Source organism: Melopsittacus undulatus, chromosome 3 (genome assembly GCF_012275295.1).
Source record: "Melopsittacus undulatus isolate bMelUnd1 chromosome 3, bMelUnd1.mat.Z, whole genome shotgun sequence".
Taxonomy (NCBI): Eukaryota; Metazoa; Chordata; class Aves; order Psittaciformes; family Psittaculidae; genus Melopsittacus; species Melopsittacus undulatus.
Window position 1 is genome coordinate 86,436,690 of NC_047529.1, and position 21,021 is coordinate 86,457,710.

The window sequence follows — 21,021 nt, forward strand, 5'->3', positions numbered from 1 at the left end:
CACATTCCTACATAAGGAGTCAAGAGACTTGCACAGCAGATACATAAAATATCAAAAATGTGATTAGATGAGAAAGCTAAAATTGCCTGTGATACATATCAACTCCCATGGGGAACTGGAAGAACTAAATACATACACTTATGTAATTAGTCACTTTCGGAATCCAAAAAACATTTTAACTTCTCTTTGGTAATTTATAAATGGCAGCTCTTATCTTTAGAGAAAGATGGTTTTAAGAGATTTGTAGATGTTCTGGAGAGATTTCTCCACTCACAAGTACATGTTGGGCAGTAGCCAACATGTTTAGGACACTTGGTTTTTATTCTTCAGTCTATTCTCCTGAAACAAGTCCATAATATAAGATGCAGTGAACCTACGTGGCAGTCTTGATACATATATATAAGAGCGAGTGGAGTGAGTTTGGGAATGAAGTGCCTCTGAAAAATAAACGCTTTAATGCAGGGTTAGAGTGGAGATAACTTGGAAGTTGAGTGGTGCCTACCATGTTGTCTTAGTGTGAGTGGTGGCATCAGTCTCTGTGTGTGTGTGCACTACTGGTCTGCTAAGCCATGGCCAGGAAGTTGAATGTGTCTTGAACTGGAGCTATGTACACATGCATCAAAGTCATATATAATGATGATGATAATAATAATGAAGACCAGAGGTGTTGGGGGAGGGGGGAGGGTGTTGTCTTTTTCTAGTCTCCTACTTTCCTAATTTCTTGAAATGTGAAGCAGTTACTTCCATATCATCAAACACTTGTATTTAAATAATTTAATACTTCTGGATCTTCTCTGAATGGATCTGTGTTGCACTTCCTTGCTCTTGAATCTCTGCAGTTTTGCTGTGAAGAATTAAAACCTATAGGCATAAAAGCATTGCTAATGGAGAGTGGAATGTATCCTCAGTAAAATAATCTCCTCTCCTTAAAAGAAAAAAAATCAACTAGAACTGTATCTGTGTATGGAAATTCACACAGTGTGTAACACCTTAAAGAGATTTGTAGAGTGCTCATTGTTCTCTCTTAATTCTTGCTTCAGCAGTACCTTGAGATGGTGGTGGTAAAAACATTGTATAAGGGGAAATAAATGTCATAAATGGGATATGATTGTGCATATGGGATATGATTTCTGCAGAAAGCTTGTGTGTAATTTTTTTGCAACCATCAAACAAGTGGATCAAAACCTTAAGTTGATTATGAAATAGCTGTGGCTATATTGGAAGCATTTGTGGTTAAGGAGTATTTACAAAAGAGGCAACCATTTTAATTGGTCCAAAAGAGTGTGTGGGATGTGGCTCAAAATGTTACCTGTGAGAATGCTCTCTGTACTAGAAATCATAACATACTTAGATTCATTTTTCTTACAAGAACTACGAGATTTTTCCAACCTGACTTAAAATACAGCGTAGCTACACTAGGGAAGCTTGTTAGAACTAAAAGAGGCAACTACTAGTAGCAAAGTACTTACCATCTGCTGAGAATTAAGATGCCATGCTGGAGGTACAGAGCAAAAGCATGCTGAATATCAAGGGAAGTGCAAAAGGAAGCTGGCATGGCTGAACATCAGGCAGAGATAGTTATTATATTATAGATAGTATCCAAATGAGGTAAGCTTACTGTAAAGATCTAAAATCTGAGAAACAGAATATAAAAGTGCAAGATGGCACGAAAGAATTTGAGTTTTAAATTTTGAAAGTCTTTAATAATAACTGCCTTTCAACACATTATTAGTAGTAAACTTACCACAAGCCATAGGGCTACAGGATGATTTATAAAAGAAAATTTCAGAAGGTAATGTGTTCATTGTTGAAAATCTTGGAAAGGTTGCTGTGCCAAGAGCATTCTATGGGTGACTTATTAGGGGAATGCTGTCAAATCAGCATCTGGTAGGAGTTTAGAGAGCAGTTGAACAACATGAAAGCACGTTGGTAGAACCAAACAGTGTTTGTCCAATTACTCCATAGAAAGTGAGGGATGAAGTAATATTCTTAAGTGATATGTAATGCCTTATTTAGCTAGACACCTTCAAGTAATTTGATATAAATGCAGTGTGAGGCAGGTATTAAAAGAACCTTTACTCAGGATGTTGTCTGTTCAGATTAGAAACTACAGCAGTGTACAGAATTCATGGGCACATAGTAATTAGAATAGATTGTAGAAAGATCAACAGAGCTTTGTGAAAAGAAGTTGTGCCTTACACTGAAGGAGTTAGCAATAACACATAGTAAGGAAGTTCTAATTTGCCCACCATAGTGGACATCATTTCCAGAAGTCATTTGGTAGCCTTCTGCATAAGAGGGATTAAGTCCTCGGATGGATAATTCATTAATATTTTCAGGTAGATAATTAAAGACCAGACATGAGGAAAATAGGGTGCTTTTCAGAGGTGAGTAGTAGCTGTTGAGAACCTGCCTTAAACAAGGATGGGGGGTAACAGGCAGCGGTCAAAGTATCCAGTTGTTTTTGCATCCAGATTGTCAAAGCAATGAAACGATACTGAAGTGATGATTCTTCATCAGTTACTTCTTTTCTAAAAGGAAAAAGCATTGAAGAAATACTCGGCATTGAAGAATTGAGACCCAGCTTTGAATAACTGCCTTCGGAGTGGAGGAAAAGGGGGCAGTTAAATGTCAAGTGAGACATGTGGAACCTGTAACTCCTTGCAGGAAGGGCGACATTAGATAGTTCTGTGGGAACACCAGTTTGGGCTCAGAAAGATTAATTCTATAAATTCTTAGGATAACAATAGAGAATAAAACAAAACTGGCCAGTGCATGGAGGTCCATGATGAATTTGCCTGTGAATGTTGTATTGGTGTAGGCTAGGGAGCACCCTGGGAAGAACAGTGTGTGCTTCTGTGTATATGTAGGTGACTGAGATGTTTATCATAGTGTGGGCTAAACCACCTTTTTTTAGTTTGTTTTGTTTTAGTGAAGGTCTTCTGAATGATAGAGTAGCTTTAACGAATATCTCTGTTTCTTTGCTGTTAAGAGAAATGTTGCCATATATTTAATGGGATCAGATACAGTACTGGAAAAGGCTGTGCTTAGCATCAGATCCACCACCACACTTGACATCTGAGGATATGTCTCTTTCAAAGGTTCTGGAAAGTGAAAACAGGAACAGTGTTTATTAAACTGTGAACTTGCCATTATCAACTAGGGCACTTGAATCTTCTTCATTCCCCCTGAGTGCAGTGCTGGGAATTACGCAAGGGCCAAGGATTTGACAAGGTGGAGACTGCTGGGGAACTGGAATTTGAATTTGGAATTGCTGTTCAGACTGGTGATGGAGTTGCATGAGCAGCCAGAATCCTCACTGCAGTTTGGTAGGCTGGACTGGAGGACAGGACTCTCATCCCTAACGTAATTATTGAAAAATCATGGCAGTCAGGTGAAGTTCCTGATGACTGGAAAAAGGGAAATATAACCTCCATTTTCAAGAAGGGGAAAATGGGTGACCCGGGGAATTATAGACCAGTCAGTCTCACCTCTGTGCCTGGCAAAATCTGGGAGCAGATTCTCTTGGAAGGCATGCTAGGGCACATGAAAAACAACAAGGTGCTTGGTGACAGCCAGCATGGCTTCACTAGGGGAAAATCCTGCCTGACCAATTTGGTGGCCTTCTGTGATGGGGCTACAAAAGTGATGGACAGGGGTGGAGCAGTTGGCATAATCTACCTGGACTTGTGCAAAGCATTCGACACTGTCCCACATGACATCCTTGTCTCTAAATTGGAGTGTCATCAATTTGATAGGTGGACCACTCGGTGGATAAAGAACTGGCTGGATGGTTGCACTCAAAGAGTTGTGGTCAACGGTTCAATGTCCGGCTGGAGACGAGTAACGAGTGGTGTCCCTCAGGGATCGGTGTTGGGACCGGTCTTGTTTAATATCTTTGTTGCTGACATGGACAGTGGAATTGAGTGTGCCCTCAGCAAGTTTGCCGATGACACCAAGCTGTGTGGTTCTGTTGATATGCTAGAGGGAAGGAATGCCATCCAGAGGGACCTTGACACGCTTGTGAGATGGGCTGATGCCAACCTCATGAAGTTTAACCATGACAAGTGCAAGGTCCTACATCTGGGTGGGAGCAATCCCAGGCACAGCTACGGGTTGGGCAAAAAGGGAATTCATGGTAGTCCTGTGGAGGACTTGGGGGTGTTGGTCGATGAGAAAATGAACATGAGCCAGCAGTGTGCACTCACAGCCCAGAAAGCCAGCCGTATCCTGGGCTGCATCAAAAGGAGCGTGACCAGCAGGTCGAAGGAGGTGATCCTGCCCCTCTACTCTGCTCTTGTGAGACCTCACTTGGAGTACTGTGTGCAGTTCTGGTGTCCTCAACATAAAAAGGACACAGAACTGTTAGAACAAGTCCAGAGGAGGGCCACGAGGATGATCAGGGGACTGGAGCACCTCCCATATGAAGACAGGCTGAGAAAGTTGGGGCTGTTCAGCCTGGAGAAGAGAAGGCTGCATGGAGACCTTGTAGCAGCCTTCCAGTATCTGAAGGGGGCCTACAGGGATGCTGGTGAGGGACTATTCATTAGGGACTGTAGTGATAGGACAGGTTGAAACTTAGACAGCAGAGGTTTAGATGGATATAAGGAAGAAATTCTTTACTGTGATGGTGGTGAGGCACTGGAATGGGTTGCCCAGGGAGGTAGTGAATGCTCCATCCCTGGCAGTGTTCAAGACCAGGTTGGATGAAGCCTTGGGTGATATGGTTTAGTGTGAGGTGTCCCTGCCTATGGCATGGGGGTAGGAACTAGATGATTTTGAGGTCTTTTCCAATCCTAACTATTCTATGATTCTATGCTTCTATCCGAGGATGTGAATTCACAATAGTTGGAGTGGACTGATGTTGCAGCTGTGGTGTAGCCATCTGGTTAATAGTTGCAGACCCTTTCTTCTCTCCCTTTCACCCTGCATTGGAACTGGAGCTTTTTTTCCCTTCCCAGAGTGTTGACGGAGCTGTACTGAGGACCTAACCGGCTGTTCTGTATGTTCCTGGGCAAGCTGTTTCTAGGACCAGCATGCCAGCATATGAGGCAGTTGCTTATGCATTGGGGAAAGAAGAGAAAAGATTATGCTTTTCTGCTGTGACAGAAAGCTGTTTTCTTTGAGACATGTTGCTGTTCCTCGAGCATATATAGCCTGCGCTCTTACAGATGTGGGATATAGGGGTCTGTTCTGGGTAACAATATACATGGAGACTAGTGTCAAGACATGTTTCTGGGTTAAAAAAAAAAAAAACAAAAACAAGTTGTGTTTTCCCTCAGGTAAACCTGACAATAGTTCTAAATTTGGATATTTAGAGATCCAAGTTTTAAATGGTTCCACTAATATAAAGTACCTGAAAATCAGTGTGGTATTTGAATGTCTTATATTTTCATTAAATATTTGTAACTAGTAAATTACCAGAGGACTCTGAACATTATTACTGTTAGTCAGCACTCAGATTTGTATTTTTATTTCTTTACAGGATCTAGAGTTTCATGGAGTAATGAGATTCTACTTTCAAGACAAAGCGGCTGGAAATTTTGCAACAAAATGTATCCGTGTGTCTAGTACTGCCACAACTCAAGATGTGATAGAAACTCTGGCAGAGAAGTTTCGACCGGACATGCGAATGTTGTCATCCCCTAAATACTCGCTTTATGAGGTGCACGTCAGCGGAGGTTAGTTTTTAGTCATGGAGCCTTGCCTGCATCCACACCACTGTCCACCCTGGCCAAAATATGTTTACCATCGGTTTCTGAACCATATAAGTTGGGTCTTTTTTTTTTTGTATTTGTTCCTAAAGATATTGCTCCTGAGTGTTATGTGGGGAGAGGTGTTTAGAAATGTAAGTACTCATATCAGGCCTGCAGTTTATGTAAGTTTTGATTATGTTCTATTAAATGCTGTACTTGACATCCTGTTAATTTGTTGCTAGAATTGCTATTTTTAGGACTAGTAGATAAAGGCTAAATTTATAATGGGATAATAGGAGTGTCAATTGGAGTACATCCTCAGTTCTTTGGTTTTCCTGTACTGCTAAACTGGGGAAAGTTCAACACAGTATTATTTGAAGACACTGTGTTTCTTAAACAAATCCTTTCATGTTAACTGGGAAGAACATAGATATCTAAATAAACTTTTGATGCTTCTAGCATTTGTCTTCCCCCAGTAGCAGAAAGTTTCTAGTTGGAAGGTGGTAGTGGTGGAGACAGGAATAGGAGAAACAAGCATGGCGTTGCACTTTCTTTTTTGTACTTTGGAAGCTTAGACAAGTGGTTTAACTCCATTGAATTTTGCTTTTAAAAGACTGAAAATTATTTAATTTGAGATAATGAATGGAAATTTATTGGCATATGCGTCACTTTCCAGAATCTGCAAATGATGAATTGATGCAAACAGATTTCCTGGTATTGGGAAAAAGTGAATTTGTCATCACTAATTTAAGCAATTAATAGTATGTGGTTATTCTGCTTTAGGTTTCCTTAAAAATCTGGTGGCACCATACCAGTAGTCAAAATGAAATGGTTTCCTTTGCAGATCAAGTTCCTGATGTTTAAAATGTGGCTTCTAAGAGAGGTGCCTTGTTCAATAGAAATATTTCTCATTGAATAAAATGTAACTGCAAAGACGACAATGTCTTGCTATGTATATGTAATGTCACCTACTTCTAGAAGGGAGATAAATGGCAGCATTTGTTTAATTTTTTAAAACCATTCTCATATTTTTTCATATACTTACAATATGTATAATGCACTAAATAAAATGTTGTCTAGTACATGTATGAAATAAAAAAAATCCATTATGCGGTCTGGTTTATTTTTGTGTAGTCTTTCCTGAATAGCAATTCTTGGGCCACAATCAGGCTGGTTAACTTTAAGATAAGGAAAATAAGAATTTGGAAGTCTCATGAAGTTATGGAGCCTGAAACATAACTGTAGATGTATCTTCTCCTTCTGAGTGATCATCTGATGTTCCCATATTTAGTTCTGACAAAGGAGGTTTGCAAGACTACTTTATGTGGACCTTCAGCTTATGTAGCTAGAGGGAATATAGGCTGATTGCTGGAAAGGGATCATGCGTTTCTACCCCCTCAGACTTTCTGTCCCTGTACTTGAGGGAAATATTAGCTGATGTGCAGTGTTAGCAAGCCGCCTGCTTTTTAAGACCTTTAACTTGTTTCTCAATATCTTTGCTTAGTAACTTACTGCTTTTCATTTTTTTGAAGAAGAAAGAAGATTAGATGTGGATGAGAAGCCTCTTGTTGTACAATTGAACTGGAACAAAGATGATCGAGAGGGAAGATTTGTTCTCAAGAACGAAAATGATACACTTCCTCCAAAGGTGAGTATTCATATGGAGTATGCTAGTGGTAACGGTGGTTTTGAAGTGTGTAGGACTTGCTTATATAGCAAACCATTATTACTACTTTCCTAATTCCTGAGCATAACTGCTACTGCTGACCTTTGATATCTGGAGCTAGTCATTTGAAATGCTTAAAATGCATCTTCACAGCACAGCATTCAGATGGAACACGTCAGCAACACATCTTTCAAATGGCTTGTGATGCTTTGATCCATGCAGCTGTCTGGTACTGGAGCATGTATAGCTCAGAGAATGTAGAGCTTGCTTTGTGCTAACATGATTTAAAACTTTTCTGAAATAGTATATGGTGCCAAACACCTAGTGGGCAATCCTACCTCTTGCAGAGCCTCTAAAAGGGGATGCCAGAGGGAGTTAAATAACTAAAAATTGTTACCTCCCTAGGTAACATGGTGTTTCTTAACAAAACTGCTGGGAGTCTCTTTCCTTTTGGGGGGGCGGGGTGTGTTTTGTTTTGGTTTGGGTTTTTTTTTCTTTCTAAGTGCAAAATGAGAGGCATAACATGAGCCGTACGAAAGTGTTACGGTTTGGGGTTTATATGTTAATAATTGAAATACAAAATTAGATGAAACTTTGGCTTTTGGAGTCATATAATTATATATATCTAACTAAGAAGTTCGTATCTTTGGAAAATGTGCTGTTCAGTGTGGGCTATCTTCAGATAAGTTTTTCCTCTTGGGCTGAGCACTAAATTATTTTTGCTCTTGGAATTAGAGCTTGTTAATTGTAAAGGCGTGTTGGGTATCGGGACATGAGCTGACTATGCTTACGCTATATTTTTGACTACAGGATGCATCCATGTTAGAGGTGGGGAGAGAAAATTAATGATGTCTTCCACTACATCTACCAGACTTGCTATTCCTATTCATTGAATTAAGCAGTCTTCAATCTTTCTTCTGTGTTCTTTACTTCCTGATAGAAGAAAAAAATATGCATCATCTTTCTCTCATCTATTATTTTATCTTCAGAAGGCAAATGAGCCTAGGATTATAGTTCTTTTGATGCAGGTGTGTACAAGGAGAAGGAGTTGGAGAAGAGAACACTGGAAGGACAACTCAGAAAAATAAACCGTGGGGGAAATGTCCTCTCTAATGTTTTTCCATCTGTAGTTTATTATCTGATGCTCCAGCATGGTTGTCTTGAAAACAGATGAAGTGCAGTGCTGTTTTGTCAAGTATTTTTACTAGGAGGCAGAAATTTGTTTGCAGCCTCACTTAATCCTTAAGGTGAAATAGTAAGCATTATTCAAGTACATTTCTGTTTTTTCGTTGCTTTCTTGCATACAAGATGCTTAATCAATTCATACCTGCTTTGGAACATGAAAATATTTTTGCCTTCTGTTTTATTCTGGAGAGTATTAGTCCTATCCCTGTGTAATGGAGTATTGTTGCCTGAAGTATTGTTTTTGTGTTAGTGATACTGTGTCTTAATCAGACTTACCTGGACAGTTAAAACTAATACTGACATTTAATTGGACTAAGAATGATGGAAGTTGTTTTAAACTCCTTTATTTCAGAAGGCTCAGAGCAATGGCCCTGAAAAACAAGAAAAAGAGGGAGTAATTCAGAATTTCAAACGAACGCTCTCAAAAAAAGAAAAAAAAGAAAAGAAGAGGCGTGAAAAAGAGGCATTACGACAAGCATCAGATAAAGATGATAGACTTCTTCATGGGGATGATATGTAAGTGTGTTAAACTTTGATCAGTTCATGTAACCTACATCTTACTTTAAAGGGTTTATCCTGGCTACCAAGTAAGTTGTTTCTTTCAAAAGTAGTTGATGTGGGTGCAGTAACATGATAAACCAAAATAAGTAATGGCGATTTCTGTGGTTTGTATGTACATTTTGCCACAAGGTTTGTTTTTAAAGCATGAAATAAGCTTTTTACCACCTATTTGTCCTTGGACACAAATTGATGTGCTTGATGACATGGACTTTCTGCACTATGTTTATTTTGAGCATTTACTCTAGAGTGGGTTTATTTCTCTTGCTATGTTTGATTGTTATGTCTTTTGCAAGAAAAATTAGTATGTGTAGGTGTTTGCATTTCGCTTATCCCTTGACTATTGGATTGCTTTTCTCTGAGTTGTATTTTGGTAGCCAGTTGTCTGAATTCTTCAGCTCTTGCTCCCAAATCTGCTTTGTCTTATTGAGACAGGGCAGGACATACATTAATCCTTGTACAGACAACTGGAGTACAAGAGTCAGGCCTGAATAACTGTATTAAAAACTAGAAAGCTTGAGAAAGATCTACATTAAGCTTAATCTCTGTACCAGTTTTTGTAGGTTTCATATGCTATATACAGGGGGAAAGGGGGAATCATTAATGCTGGATTTTTAATTACTCAAAGAGTCAGTGATGATCATAACTGAGAACAGATTCTCAGAGATGAAAGAAATTAGTTAACTGGTTGACATGTTTTTCTTACCTGTAGTACTGCTCTGCATGGATATGTGTAGTCTCAGATGTCAGCATGACCTTTTCAGTACTCTGTGCTGTTACTTAGCTTGATCTTGATTTTTTTTAAATTAAAATAGAATTGTATTTAAGTGCATTAGGAAAAGAAAAAGCATGAGCTGCAAGCACATGCTGACTGCTTCCACAGGATTTGCAGTATTGTAAATCAGAACGAAGTTAGGGGTGCAGTATAAACTTTCTTTAAGGCCTTTCCCCACATTCTTTAGGAGTGAGAAACTAGCAACCACCAATACTTAATGGGTGGTTTTCTATTTCAAGTGAATGGGGTACATGAACAGCGGTAATCCTAGCAAAAGTGAAGTTCATGTAGAAACCAGCTTACAATAATTGATTTCCTATGTGTATGAATTCTGCTTGCCTTTTATCTTTTATGAAATGATGAGGATATATGTATTTTAAGATGTTAATAATGATTTTTTTTTCTGTTTGTTTAAACTAACTTGGCAGTGAGAATTCTCGCCTTGCAGCTGAGGTTTACAAAGATATGCCTGAGACCAGCTTCACTCGCACAATATCAAATCCTGAGGTGGTTATGAAACGGCGGCGACAGCAAAAACTGGAGAAGAGAATGCAGGAATTTCGCAGTTCTGATGGCAGACCAGACTCAGGTACTCAGGTTTCTTCTGATTAAGTTCTGAACAGTTAAACTGTTTACTGGAAGAGTTTTTTTTTTAAGGCAAACAGCATCTGTAAATTTGACTTCTGCTTTCTCCAGTGTTTTTTATACTTCATGACTGATTTAATTTGTGATGTAACTGAATGAAGGATTTGTAGACATAGCATTCCACAGGAGTGTGTTCTGTGCTGAATGCAAGTCGAAGCTTTCAGTGATGAGCAAATTGATTTAAGAGAATATGCTAGAAATCTTGCTAACCACGCTAAACTGGGAAAGAATGAAGGACAGAATTAGGCTTATTAAACTGACAAACTGAGGAATTTTTGTGAAATAACTGTCATTCATTTTACTAAGAATAAGCTGAATGACCTGAATGTGAAAATGCACCGGTAGCACAAATGCAGGATGGCAAGGAATGGTTGTTCAGGTCTGCACAGAGGGTTCTGGTAGGTCTTGTGAATATAGATGATCAAGTATTTCACATTTTTGGAGGTGAGGATACAAAACCAGTGCTTGTGTAAACATCAGTGTTAAATAAATGAAACAATGTTAGTACTGGTAAAACTTCCAGTGTGCATTCTCTCTGTGGAAGAGTAATGAAGGGGGAGTTGCAGGAGTAGAAAACATCACCTGAGGGAAATCTTAAATGGATTTTTTAAAGAGGGGAGGGGTTCTTGAAAGTCAGCACAAACTTGCTGTCATGTTGGGGAAAGATCAGTTCTTCATCCAGTCATCGTGACAGTTTCATTTTAACTTCAGGTAGCATAAAGAATGGTAAAGGACTAGGGAAAAGACTTGCTTAGAGAAATTAGGAAGGCATTGCTGGAGATTTTTGCCAATGGCAGAGACATTATTTTAGGGATGTTATGTAACTTTTCTTGTATTAGTGGATTGACTGAATGATTTCTGAAGGGGGTTGTTCTTATGTTCTGCCATTTATTATATTTCTGTCTTTTTATTCTTTGGTAGCATTATTAATTAAATTTTGTTTCCAAGGTGGGACACTGAGAATTTATGCAGACAGTTTAAAACCAAATATACCATACAAGACAATCCTGCTGTCCACTACAGATACTGCAGACTTTGCAGTTATTGAAGCACTGGAAAAATACGGTCTGGAGAAGGAAAATCCAAAGGATTATTGCATTGCTCGTGTAAGTGAAGTTAATAAGTCACAATCTTCTCATGCTTCATACATAATTTTTTGGTTATTTTTTAATTGTTTTTTTTTCATTAAAAAAATCTAACAGCCTCAGCAATCCTGAAGTGATTTGTCAGAGGTTTTGCTTTTAAAACCTAAATCTTCCAGTATTGTGAAATTATTACTTGCTACGTGGATAAACATTAGGAATGAAAGCAACGTATTCCTGAACTTGGCAATGTGGTTTTATACCACCAAGTGTGCTTATGGTTCACAGATGTATAAACTAATAGTTAATCGTGCAGATACCTAAAGTAGTGCTGTTTGTGCCCAGAACTATTCCCCTGAACTAAAAGCAAACAGGCTAAAGTGCTGAGGCAAACTCCATTATGAAAGGTATGTTACATGCTGTTGCCTTATGCCTTTCAGTGGTAGCTTACCCTCATTACACATCAGAAAAGATTAAACATTGAAGTGAAACTTGCATCTATTTTCAGAATTTCTTTTAGAAGTTCTAAAGGAATTCTACAAAATTGCTGTTTTATTAGAGGTATGGCTTTATTCAAACAGTCCCATGGGTGGTACTGATTAAAGGTTATAAACTTCTGTCCGTATCATCTTCTGAAGAATAATAGTGAGATTTGGAAACATTTGATCCTTGTTTGAGTCCAGTCTTTGATTACATTACCAGTTATTTCTTGTTTAATGAAATTGAGTTTATTACTCCTCAGAATGATGAAAGAAAAGGCAAAAATGTTTGTCTCTCATGATACTGTGCTCTCTTCATCTGTCCCTTCTCCAGGGCTTGATATTACACTGTTGTAAAACAGTAAGAAAGGTTATATTATGTGGCATTCCCACACGTTCTAGCTGCTCTAAGGATGTAGATATATCTTTGGTCATAAAGCTGCTTTCAAATTTGTGTTTTATGGTATGTTTGAGTAACCTCAGTATCTAGTTTCTCTGTGCTTACAGCCTCTAGTGGTAGAATCAGCTGGGAATTGATGTTGCTCTGATGCTCTGATTAGTACTAAGGAAACTGTACAGTGGTAGTGCTTTTGTAGTTTCATAGCAGTGGACTGTTCTTATTGTGTCAACAGTTTTGTCTTAGTTGTAGATGTACTTTTAATGAAGTGCTGGACTTTTTATCCTTGTCTTCATTAACCCACAGTTGGGGCCCCAACTGTGAAAGTTAATTTTACTTCAGAAAAATGTTACATAGGTTTTTATTATAGAGGGGAATAATTTTCTAATAGGGTTGGGTTTTTTTTTTGTGACACAGCATATTAAAATTGTTTCTTAATCTTGGCTGGAAAGTATTTTTTATGTGTAGTTTTACTTATGACAGTTATCTTCATATTGTGGGTTCTGTAAATGAAATTAATGATTCTCAGGCATTCATCTTATCAAACAGGCTGCTGAATTGGCATGGGTTTATTTTCTGCTGGTTTGAGAGAATTCTGGGTTACAGCAAAGACATTGTGACTGAGTTTGGAAGATAGTTTTGTATCAGTTTGCTTAGTTAGAGAGTGTTATGATGTATTGTGAAATATTTAGATTTTATGGAATTTGGCGAACTGCACACTTAACAGGGAAGCTATTGCAAGTCACTGTGGTTCTGGTGATTCTATCTTCTCTCCCATGTTCTCTAATTTTGTGTGAGGATGTTTAATGTAGAAAATAATCTGAGGAATGTTGCTTTGATCTTGGGAAAGATTAACAAAATCTTTTCTGTGAAGCAAATTGATTTAAATTAGTTTTCTGGAAAGCACTTCTAGAAAATACTTTTGTCTTTTCTGAGTGGCACATCTTGGTGTAGTAAGCTTCTATACTGACATGAGTTGTATGCTTATGTTTACATTTGAAATACATGGATGATCTTCACAGGCTAATAGCAGATCTGTTTTATACCTTTAAGTGCAGAAGACCTTACTGTTTTGCTTACTGTAAGTCATTGCAGTTGGCTGAAACCTACTTGGCCTTTCTCATGCCTCTGCTAGATAGAGAGCTTGGGTTTTCAGTATGATAATACTTCCTTTATTAATCAAGTTTAATATTTTTAACCTAACTTTTAAAATGCACTTTTAATAAAATATTTTATGGAGTTGCTTTCTTTGCTTAAAACATTATGGTATCCTAGCTTTAGCTTTATATCTTTCAACACTGTTTGTCCTTTTTGTAAACTCACAAATACAGTGCTAAATAGGTGTCATGGCCATTGTTACTCCTTTATGTTGAAGTCTCATAGCTGTTCTTTACCCCGGTGGGGCTTTACCTGTGTTCTTCTGAGACTTCACAGTGTTCCAAGGAAGAGAGGTTTGTTTTGCACATGTTCCTATTATTTTCATATTTGTTGTGTTTAAAACAGTGTATACTGGAGTGTATAACTTCAGTTTCCTACTGTTTGGGATTTTTAAATATTGTGTTCTCTTTGAGTGGCAGGTGAAGTGACTTCAAATAAGACTTAAACAGTTGGCATTTACTTAACTGTTAAAATAGATAGTTATATGACAAGACCTTTATAAGGCTGCATAAGTTCCTTTGACAAAGTTCAGTCACTTCTGAAGTTTCAGCTGAAAGAGGAACACTGTAAGAGTTTTTAACACTGTTGACAACCATTATTGTAAATGTCAGTTTCCTGTTAGTTGCTTGTCTTCATACCCTGGTTTGCAATGTACCAGGCTGTACCTTTATGCCCACTCATAAAGTTCTTTTCTATGTAATCAAGTAAATACAGGTTTGTTCCAATATACGTTTTGTTTGTTTCAGTTTGCTTGGCTTGAGTTGTCCTGAAGAATAAAGGGTTCACTGCACATATCTCAGGTTGTCAAATTAATTAGACAGTCTTTCAAGCAACCTGTGCATATTCCCTTAGGGCATAAGACTTGATCACACAGCAAACTAGTTAACTCTTAAAAGTAGAATTTTGATTAGACTTTTGGTTAAACATACTCTTACTCTTCACTTGAGAATAAGGTGTAAAGAACTTTTTGTAATGTCAAGCAAAACTATACAGTTCATGGCAATTAGTTTTTGGTGTGTTTGCTAAAGAAATAAAGATTACAGACATGAGACTTTAAATGTTTTTGTAGCAAGTTCAGTTGTTTGGCTGTTTGGGGTTTTGTTATTTATTTTTTTTTCTTTTAGTTTTTTTCCATGTGCAGAGCCTGTATTTCCAATTCGTAAGGAATATTGAGGACTTGTTCATTGGAATAAGTCAATATATTCAAACATAAAATACATTTTTTTCATTTAAAAAAACCCACTAAACACTAACATGATGGAAGACCTTATTGAAGACCCTTTATAGCATGGGTTCTTTCTGTGTGTGTGTAACTTTTGCTAAGGGTCAATCTGATAACTTGATCTGTAGTTAATACTGACCACAGGAAGGTTAAGTATCTGAGTATTATCTTTTGTTTATCCCAGCAAATGCTGTGAAAGTTAAGTCTTGAGTTCCTATGGACTTCATTTAAATTTCTTAGGTTGTATTTCGTGTATGTTTCACTGCATTTTTAGCTGAATAAAGATTGGAATGACTTTATATGCTAATTAGTGCAATTATGAGGAAGCAGAGTATATTCTTCTGAATCATCTGTTACACATTTGTTTCAGTTGGTAGATTGAAGAGACTTCAAATCTCTTCCAAGACTTGTGATCTTAAGATGGTTTTACCAGTTGCAGAAATCAGTAAAAGTGTGTGTTCATGGCCTCAGCAGTCTGCATGGATTTAAATTCATGAAAGGGTATTTAGCTGCGTCTTCTATTTCTCAACATTAAAGCAATTTTCTACCTATGAGCCAAAACTCAATCATAATATAAACTTGTTCCCATGTTTTAATATTATTCTAAAATGTAGGAAATTCAGCTTTGTGGGTGAAACTGAGACAGCATTTACCTGAAACAGGTGTTTTTGAAAACAGCTTCTTCACAGCTAGAACTCTCTCTGCCTGCAGGAACTCACATGTGGTGGTTTGTGTTTTTCCAGAGGTTTGGTCACACACTTTTTAAAGTGAGGTATGGCTGAGTTATCAGCTTATGCTTCCTGAGAGTCAGGGAGGAATGCAATTGTCTGAGAGGACAAGAGGCTGCCGTTGAGACCAGCACCCAAGTACAGATGCTCATCCAAGTTCCAAGGCAGAAGTTTAACAGGGTCAAGTAGTAGCACCTGTATGTATTTCACCTGCCCTTTAACTTCACTGCATTTGGCTTTTCTTTGGTTTGCTCCCCAGTCCAGTATTGGTCAGCCCTGGTACACGTACTGTAGCGTGTAGTTCTTGTGTAGCAACTGGTTGCCTTCTGTCACTAGGGTTTTGGAATTTAAAAATCATTGCTTTTTGAATAAGGCTTGAAACAGTGTTACCTTAATTAGCTAATAAAAATTATCCCATAGGTGTAATTGATTTTAAAATTGGAGACGCAAAATAGAAAAGAGTGGTTTGGCAAGATAAGATTTGAGTGTAGATGTGTTTCTGTTTCCCTTTGGCTTATACATTTTAATGTTTTCCTTATTTTGTAATATCTTGTCTACTTGAAAATCTAATTAAAGATAATTTAATTAGTCCTATGTTTAGCCAGGTTTTGCATAGAAAATGTTTTAGGGAAAGGCAAATGACTCTATTACGTACTTCAGATCTTACATGTACTTGTTTCCTGCTTGGAAGAACATGAAAGGATGTTTGAGGTGGATCTGTGAGAACTTGGTTAACACTAAAATGGGTGTGGAAAGAGGTGATAAATAAGAGTGGAAAGTCTCTTGAGTGCTGCAGCATAGAAGGGTGCAGTAGCCAACAGTGCATCACTCCAGAACGTGTTACCTGGGTCATAGTTCAGAGATGGGAATAATTTTGAGTAGCTTGTTTAAAATAGAGCTGTCTATGAATTTAAGTAGCATCATTGGGTTCGCAAATGCGGTATAAAAGACCTAAGATGTATTTTATTATTTTAGTCACCTTTGAAAGATCTATCTTTAACTTGGAAGATACTCATACAGTGTAATGCTGTCTATCATAATTTTTCATGTTTGATCACTGTAGGGAGCAGTAATGCAAATATGCATGAAATCACAGGTTATGGTTCCTTTAGAGCCAGAACTCATGAATCAAGGTATCTCCCTTCCTCTGTCTTGTCAGGGTATAGCTGTAAAAGGTATGAACAGTCTGTATTTCTGTTCCGAAAGTATACTTGGTTTTGGTTCTTTAGACAGCTTGTTTGTGTTAGATGTAACTTGCTTTCCTTCGCTTTTTAACGGATGTGTGATTTAATTGTGGCAAGAGAGAGAGTTGGAAAAACTCTTTGAAGGCAAAATGCATTTCAAGTAACTGAATCCTTTTACTTTTCTTTTGTTACAAGCAAGCAAACAAGAAAAAATCAGAAGTTATATCTTTCAGTTCTCTGTTTTAATTGTCTGCTAACAGCTCTAAAAACTGGTAATGGTTCTCTTCTAGGTCACTCTTCCTCCTGGTGCTCAGCACTGTGATGATAAAGGTGCTAAAGAAACTATTCTTGATGATGATGAGTGTCCCTTGCAGATATTCAGGGAGTGGCCTAGTGATAAAGGTAAGTATAAAAAGCTTTAAGAGTTTTTTTTTATGCCTTAGGTGTTGTAAGCCTTGGTGTGGAACCCCTGTAAAATAAGAAATTGGAATGTAAGAGTTTAAAGTGGTTTGTTTTCAGGCACTTGTAATACTAGTTTTTTTTAGAGTTATTTACTGTTTAATTCAACACAGTTTATGGTACTACATCTTAAATCAGTAGAAGTGTTTTACATTTTATCCTAAAGTTTTTAAATTATCTACTGAGGACGACGATGCTATTAATAAGTTAAAAATAACTACATAAAGAAATGTCAGGAATTTAGTAAGCCGAAAGTAATCCCGTGGAACATTTGCAAATTAGTAGATGTTTGATGTGTGCTTGTTCAGAGAGTGAGATTCAAAGGATGTATAATACTGTGTTTCAGGAATACTAGTCTTTCAGTTGAAAAGGCGGCCTCCTGATTATATCCCAAAGAAATCCAAGAAAATAGCTGACGGAAAGCCATTAAAGGGGAAGGAAAGAGTTGACGGGTCTAGCTACGGCTCTTGCCTTCCTCCTGAGAAACTCCCATACCTGGTAGAATTAAGCCCAGGTAAGAATTCTAGTTATCTAATAATCTAAAATACATTATTAGGTAGGCGTTTAGATTTTCAAAGATAAAACTTTCATTGGAAGACCAACAAGGTATGATAAAACACATGCAACTTCTGCTCTGAAACATGAGACAATAGAAATTAAAGTTTGGGATATGGACTTTTGGTTGTGGTAATTCAGTTATTTGCAGATCTTTTTCCTATTAAGTGTAACTTGGGTACACTCAGGTACTCAAAGAAGTGATTTACAATTTGAAGTCTGGTTGTTCACCATTTGGGAAACCAGGCTGGAAGTTAGAGCTGAAAACTTCCTTCAGAACTGCAAAAAAACGGGAAAAGGTTAAAAATCACAGTCGTGTGGTGTGTTTAGTTTGGGTTGGGTTGTTTTTTTTTTCTTTTTTTTTTTTTGCCAGATGAAATTACTAGTACATACAATGTATTATTAAATGTATTTTGTATTGTTTTCCATATACTGAGATTTGATTTGCATACCTGGTACTTTGGATTCTTCTAATAGTACTTTTGATTTCTTGTGCTCTAAACTCTTCATGGAGCCTGGTCACTTTAGTATTAAAATGTGCTTGAGCAGTGGAGCAAGACATCCATTAACTGGGAGAGGAAAACCAATCTGAAATGCCACAGGTGGCAACACTGTGTACTAAGCCTCTGCCATGGTGCCCATGGGACTGACCTATTGTTCATGTTTTTTCTTCTAACAGCTTGTTGTCGCTTTTCTAAACAATAGGGATTGTTTCATTCAGTAGCTTTGTAGTATTGATGTCTTTATATTCTGTGCAGTTTCTAAAGTTGAAAGAGTTTAATACACTTCATCCTTATAAATTGAATAAGTGTTGTCTGGCTACAGTTTCACCCTTTCCTGTCTTTTCTTTTCCTGCCCTCTTCCGCATGTTCTGCATGGTATCTGTCCTGCTGGTGCTGCCTTCACCTGGGTCCTCTGCATGTGTTTCTAACCCCAGGGAGAAGGAATCACTTTGCCTACTACAACTATCACGCTTATGAAGGTAACGCTATATTTAATACTGTTCTCTCATTGGTCACTAAAAACATCACTGACTGTAACTCTTCTGATTCTTTTTGACAAATGAAAGACTGTCTTGCTTATCTTACTATTTTTCAAGGGATTGCTTCTGTGAAGTAGTTATCTCTCTTGTCAGCTGCCATTTAATTATTCAGTCTGTGAACAAACATCAAACAGATGATGAATGTGCTACCATCCAAAAAGTTCAACCTTCCAGCTAAAGGTTAACAGCTAAATTTCATAGGGCAGTTTACAAGCAGTGTTGTGGTAGAAAGAAAAACGTTCTTTGATCCATCTACTTGCTGAATTCATTGTTCTAAAGTGAATTGGGTAAATAGTATGGAACTTAACTGTGCTTTGCAGTGATTTACCATGTTGATTCAGAGGATGAAATCAATTATGATTTTTATGTGAAATAGTGTTTGGACCACTGGTGAAGTGACCTCACTTTGTGCTGTTTTGTGTTTCATAGCATCCTCTGCTATTTTTACTGCCTGATTTGTGGTGTTGTGTAACATTTATGGTGTATATCAAAGAGTTTAGCCACGCTAGGCGGTAGAGTTTTATGAAGTTTTATTTGTAGTATTTGAAATTGATAATCTAATCTACAAAATGTTATGGATTTTGATTCTCCTTGGAGTTTGATCAATAAGCAGATATGTCCTGGTGTGGCCAAATAGACAAGAATACAAAGCCGCTTTATCATGAAATGTCTATCAAAATACTTTTCCCTTTTCTATTGTTTTTGTTTGTTTGTTTGGGATTGTTTTTTGGTTTTTTTTTTGGGGGGGGGTTGGGTTTTTTTGGCATCTATTTTCTAATTTTTTTCCCAGACTACTATAACAGTACATCTGTTGGTGTTGCACCCTTTCATGGCTATAGAGTACGGTACTGGGGTTTAAAGAACTTCGTTCAAACTTACGCCTCCAGTGCTTAACTCTTTGGTGAATTCAGACTTCCATTTTATTAACATCATTATTCCAGAGAGCAGAAACGTTCTGTAGAATGTGCTGAACTGATAAGCATGGAGGAACTCTGCAAGAACACCTGACCATTGAGTAGAAAGCTTGAAATTTGGTTGCATCTCACTGGGGGAAAGAAAAAGTTACACTTTCTCAAATCTTTGTCTCAGAATGTGTAAAAGAGGTCTTAGAACTATAGTCCGGTCTGTCTCTTTGGAACAATGCATTTTGGCATATTTGTATTTAGAAATAATTTCTGTAGAAGTGTCGTTCTGTCAAAACATTGACTGTTTATGTTCTCACCGAAGAACCTGGCAGATTTCAGTTTCATGCCCTGAGCAATTGCACAAATTCAGTAAGTTTGCTACTGGAAGTTTGTCCTGTTCTTCTGCTTTTCCACGACTGACATTCTGGTTGTATGAGCTTTATGGACTGAAGATCAAATTCTGTACAGTGGATGCACTTCAGTGGCTTGTGGCTGCAAATATGGTAGTCAGCAGTTGTCTGTCTTCCAAGTCCTGTAAATGAACCAATAAACAGAGATGAATCTGATAATAGCAGAAACAGCCTGGATAGACTGAAGTGTATATGACAGCACTTGAACAGCTGGCACTGGTGATGTTATCTGTGAATATGACTGCTGATGAGTTCAGAGGTGCTACTAACTTCAGGCCGAGAAAAATGACAAAAAGACATTTTTTAGGATGTGAGCTCTGAGATTTGTGTGCAAGCCTGAAGTAAAAATTACAAAGCATTACATAAAGATAAATAAATTCAAAAAAGGAGGCAAAACCTTAAGGCTTTTTCCTCCCTTCCTCTACACAAAAAAAAGGCAATACTGAACTGTAGAATTGACAGCAATGGGAGATGCTGAAAACATGCAGGTACAATAGCTTGCAAAGAATTGCAGGAGGTTGAAGAAGCTTAAAAGTCTTGAGCAGGGCTGTTTCCCTGGCCAGCTTTCTGAGAGCAGAACTGCAGTGTGGTATGTGGTAACACTTCCGTGTTTTCATGTGAAGGATCTTTGTAATCTGTCACATGTTTACTGTTGGCTTTTTCTGCTGGAAGTGTGCATCATGTCTGAAATTTAATAGCAGAATTATCTTCTGAATTTGTTATGATATTTCAAATCTGCTCAACCAGTCTCTTAAACTTCCTACTGTTTAAACTATTAGTACTCATGAATATGTGCAGGAAATCTGCTGCTCCTCAAGTGTGGATTTAACTAATTTTTAAGTTAGTAGGTGCAGTCCCTTATATGGATGTTTTTG

At 37.7% G+C, this 21,021-nt stretch overlaps 1 protein-coding gene across 15 annotated transcripts in view; it reads left to right on the forward strand.

Moving 5' to 3' along the window:
- AFDN (afadin, adherens junction formation factor) overlaps window positions 1-21,021 on the forward strand; it is a 116,260-nt gene that overhangs the window by 31,520 nt on the left and 63,719 nt on the right. For 11 of the 15 annotated variants that reach the window (XR_004549498.1, XM_034061087.1, XM_034061093.1 and 8 more), the window contains exons 2-8: window positions 5,486-5,681; window positions 7,229-7,344; window positions 8,900-9,063; window positions 10,309-10,469; window positions 11,474-11,631; window positions 17,066-17,177; window positions 17,581-17,748. Coding sequence is in view for 14 of the 15 variants with exons in the window: in XM_034061087.1 (XP_033916978.1) it covers window positions 5,486-5,681; window positions 7,229-7,344; window positions 8,900-9,063; window positions 10,309-10,469; window positions 11,474-11,631; window positions 17,066-17,177; window positions 17,581-17,748 (1,075 nt within the window). In the remaining variant the exon portion in view is untranslated. The remainder of the gene's footprint in view (window positions 1-5,485; window positions 5,682-7,228; window positions 7,345-8,899; window positions 9,064-10,308; window positions 10,470-11,473; window positions 11,632-17,065; window positions 17,178-17,580; window positions 17,749-21,021) is intronic. The other 4 variants (XM_034061099.1, XM_034061088.1, XM_034061100.1 and 1 more) reach the window with 1 other exon arrangement.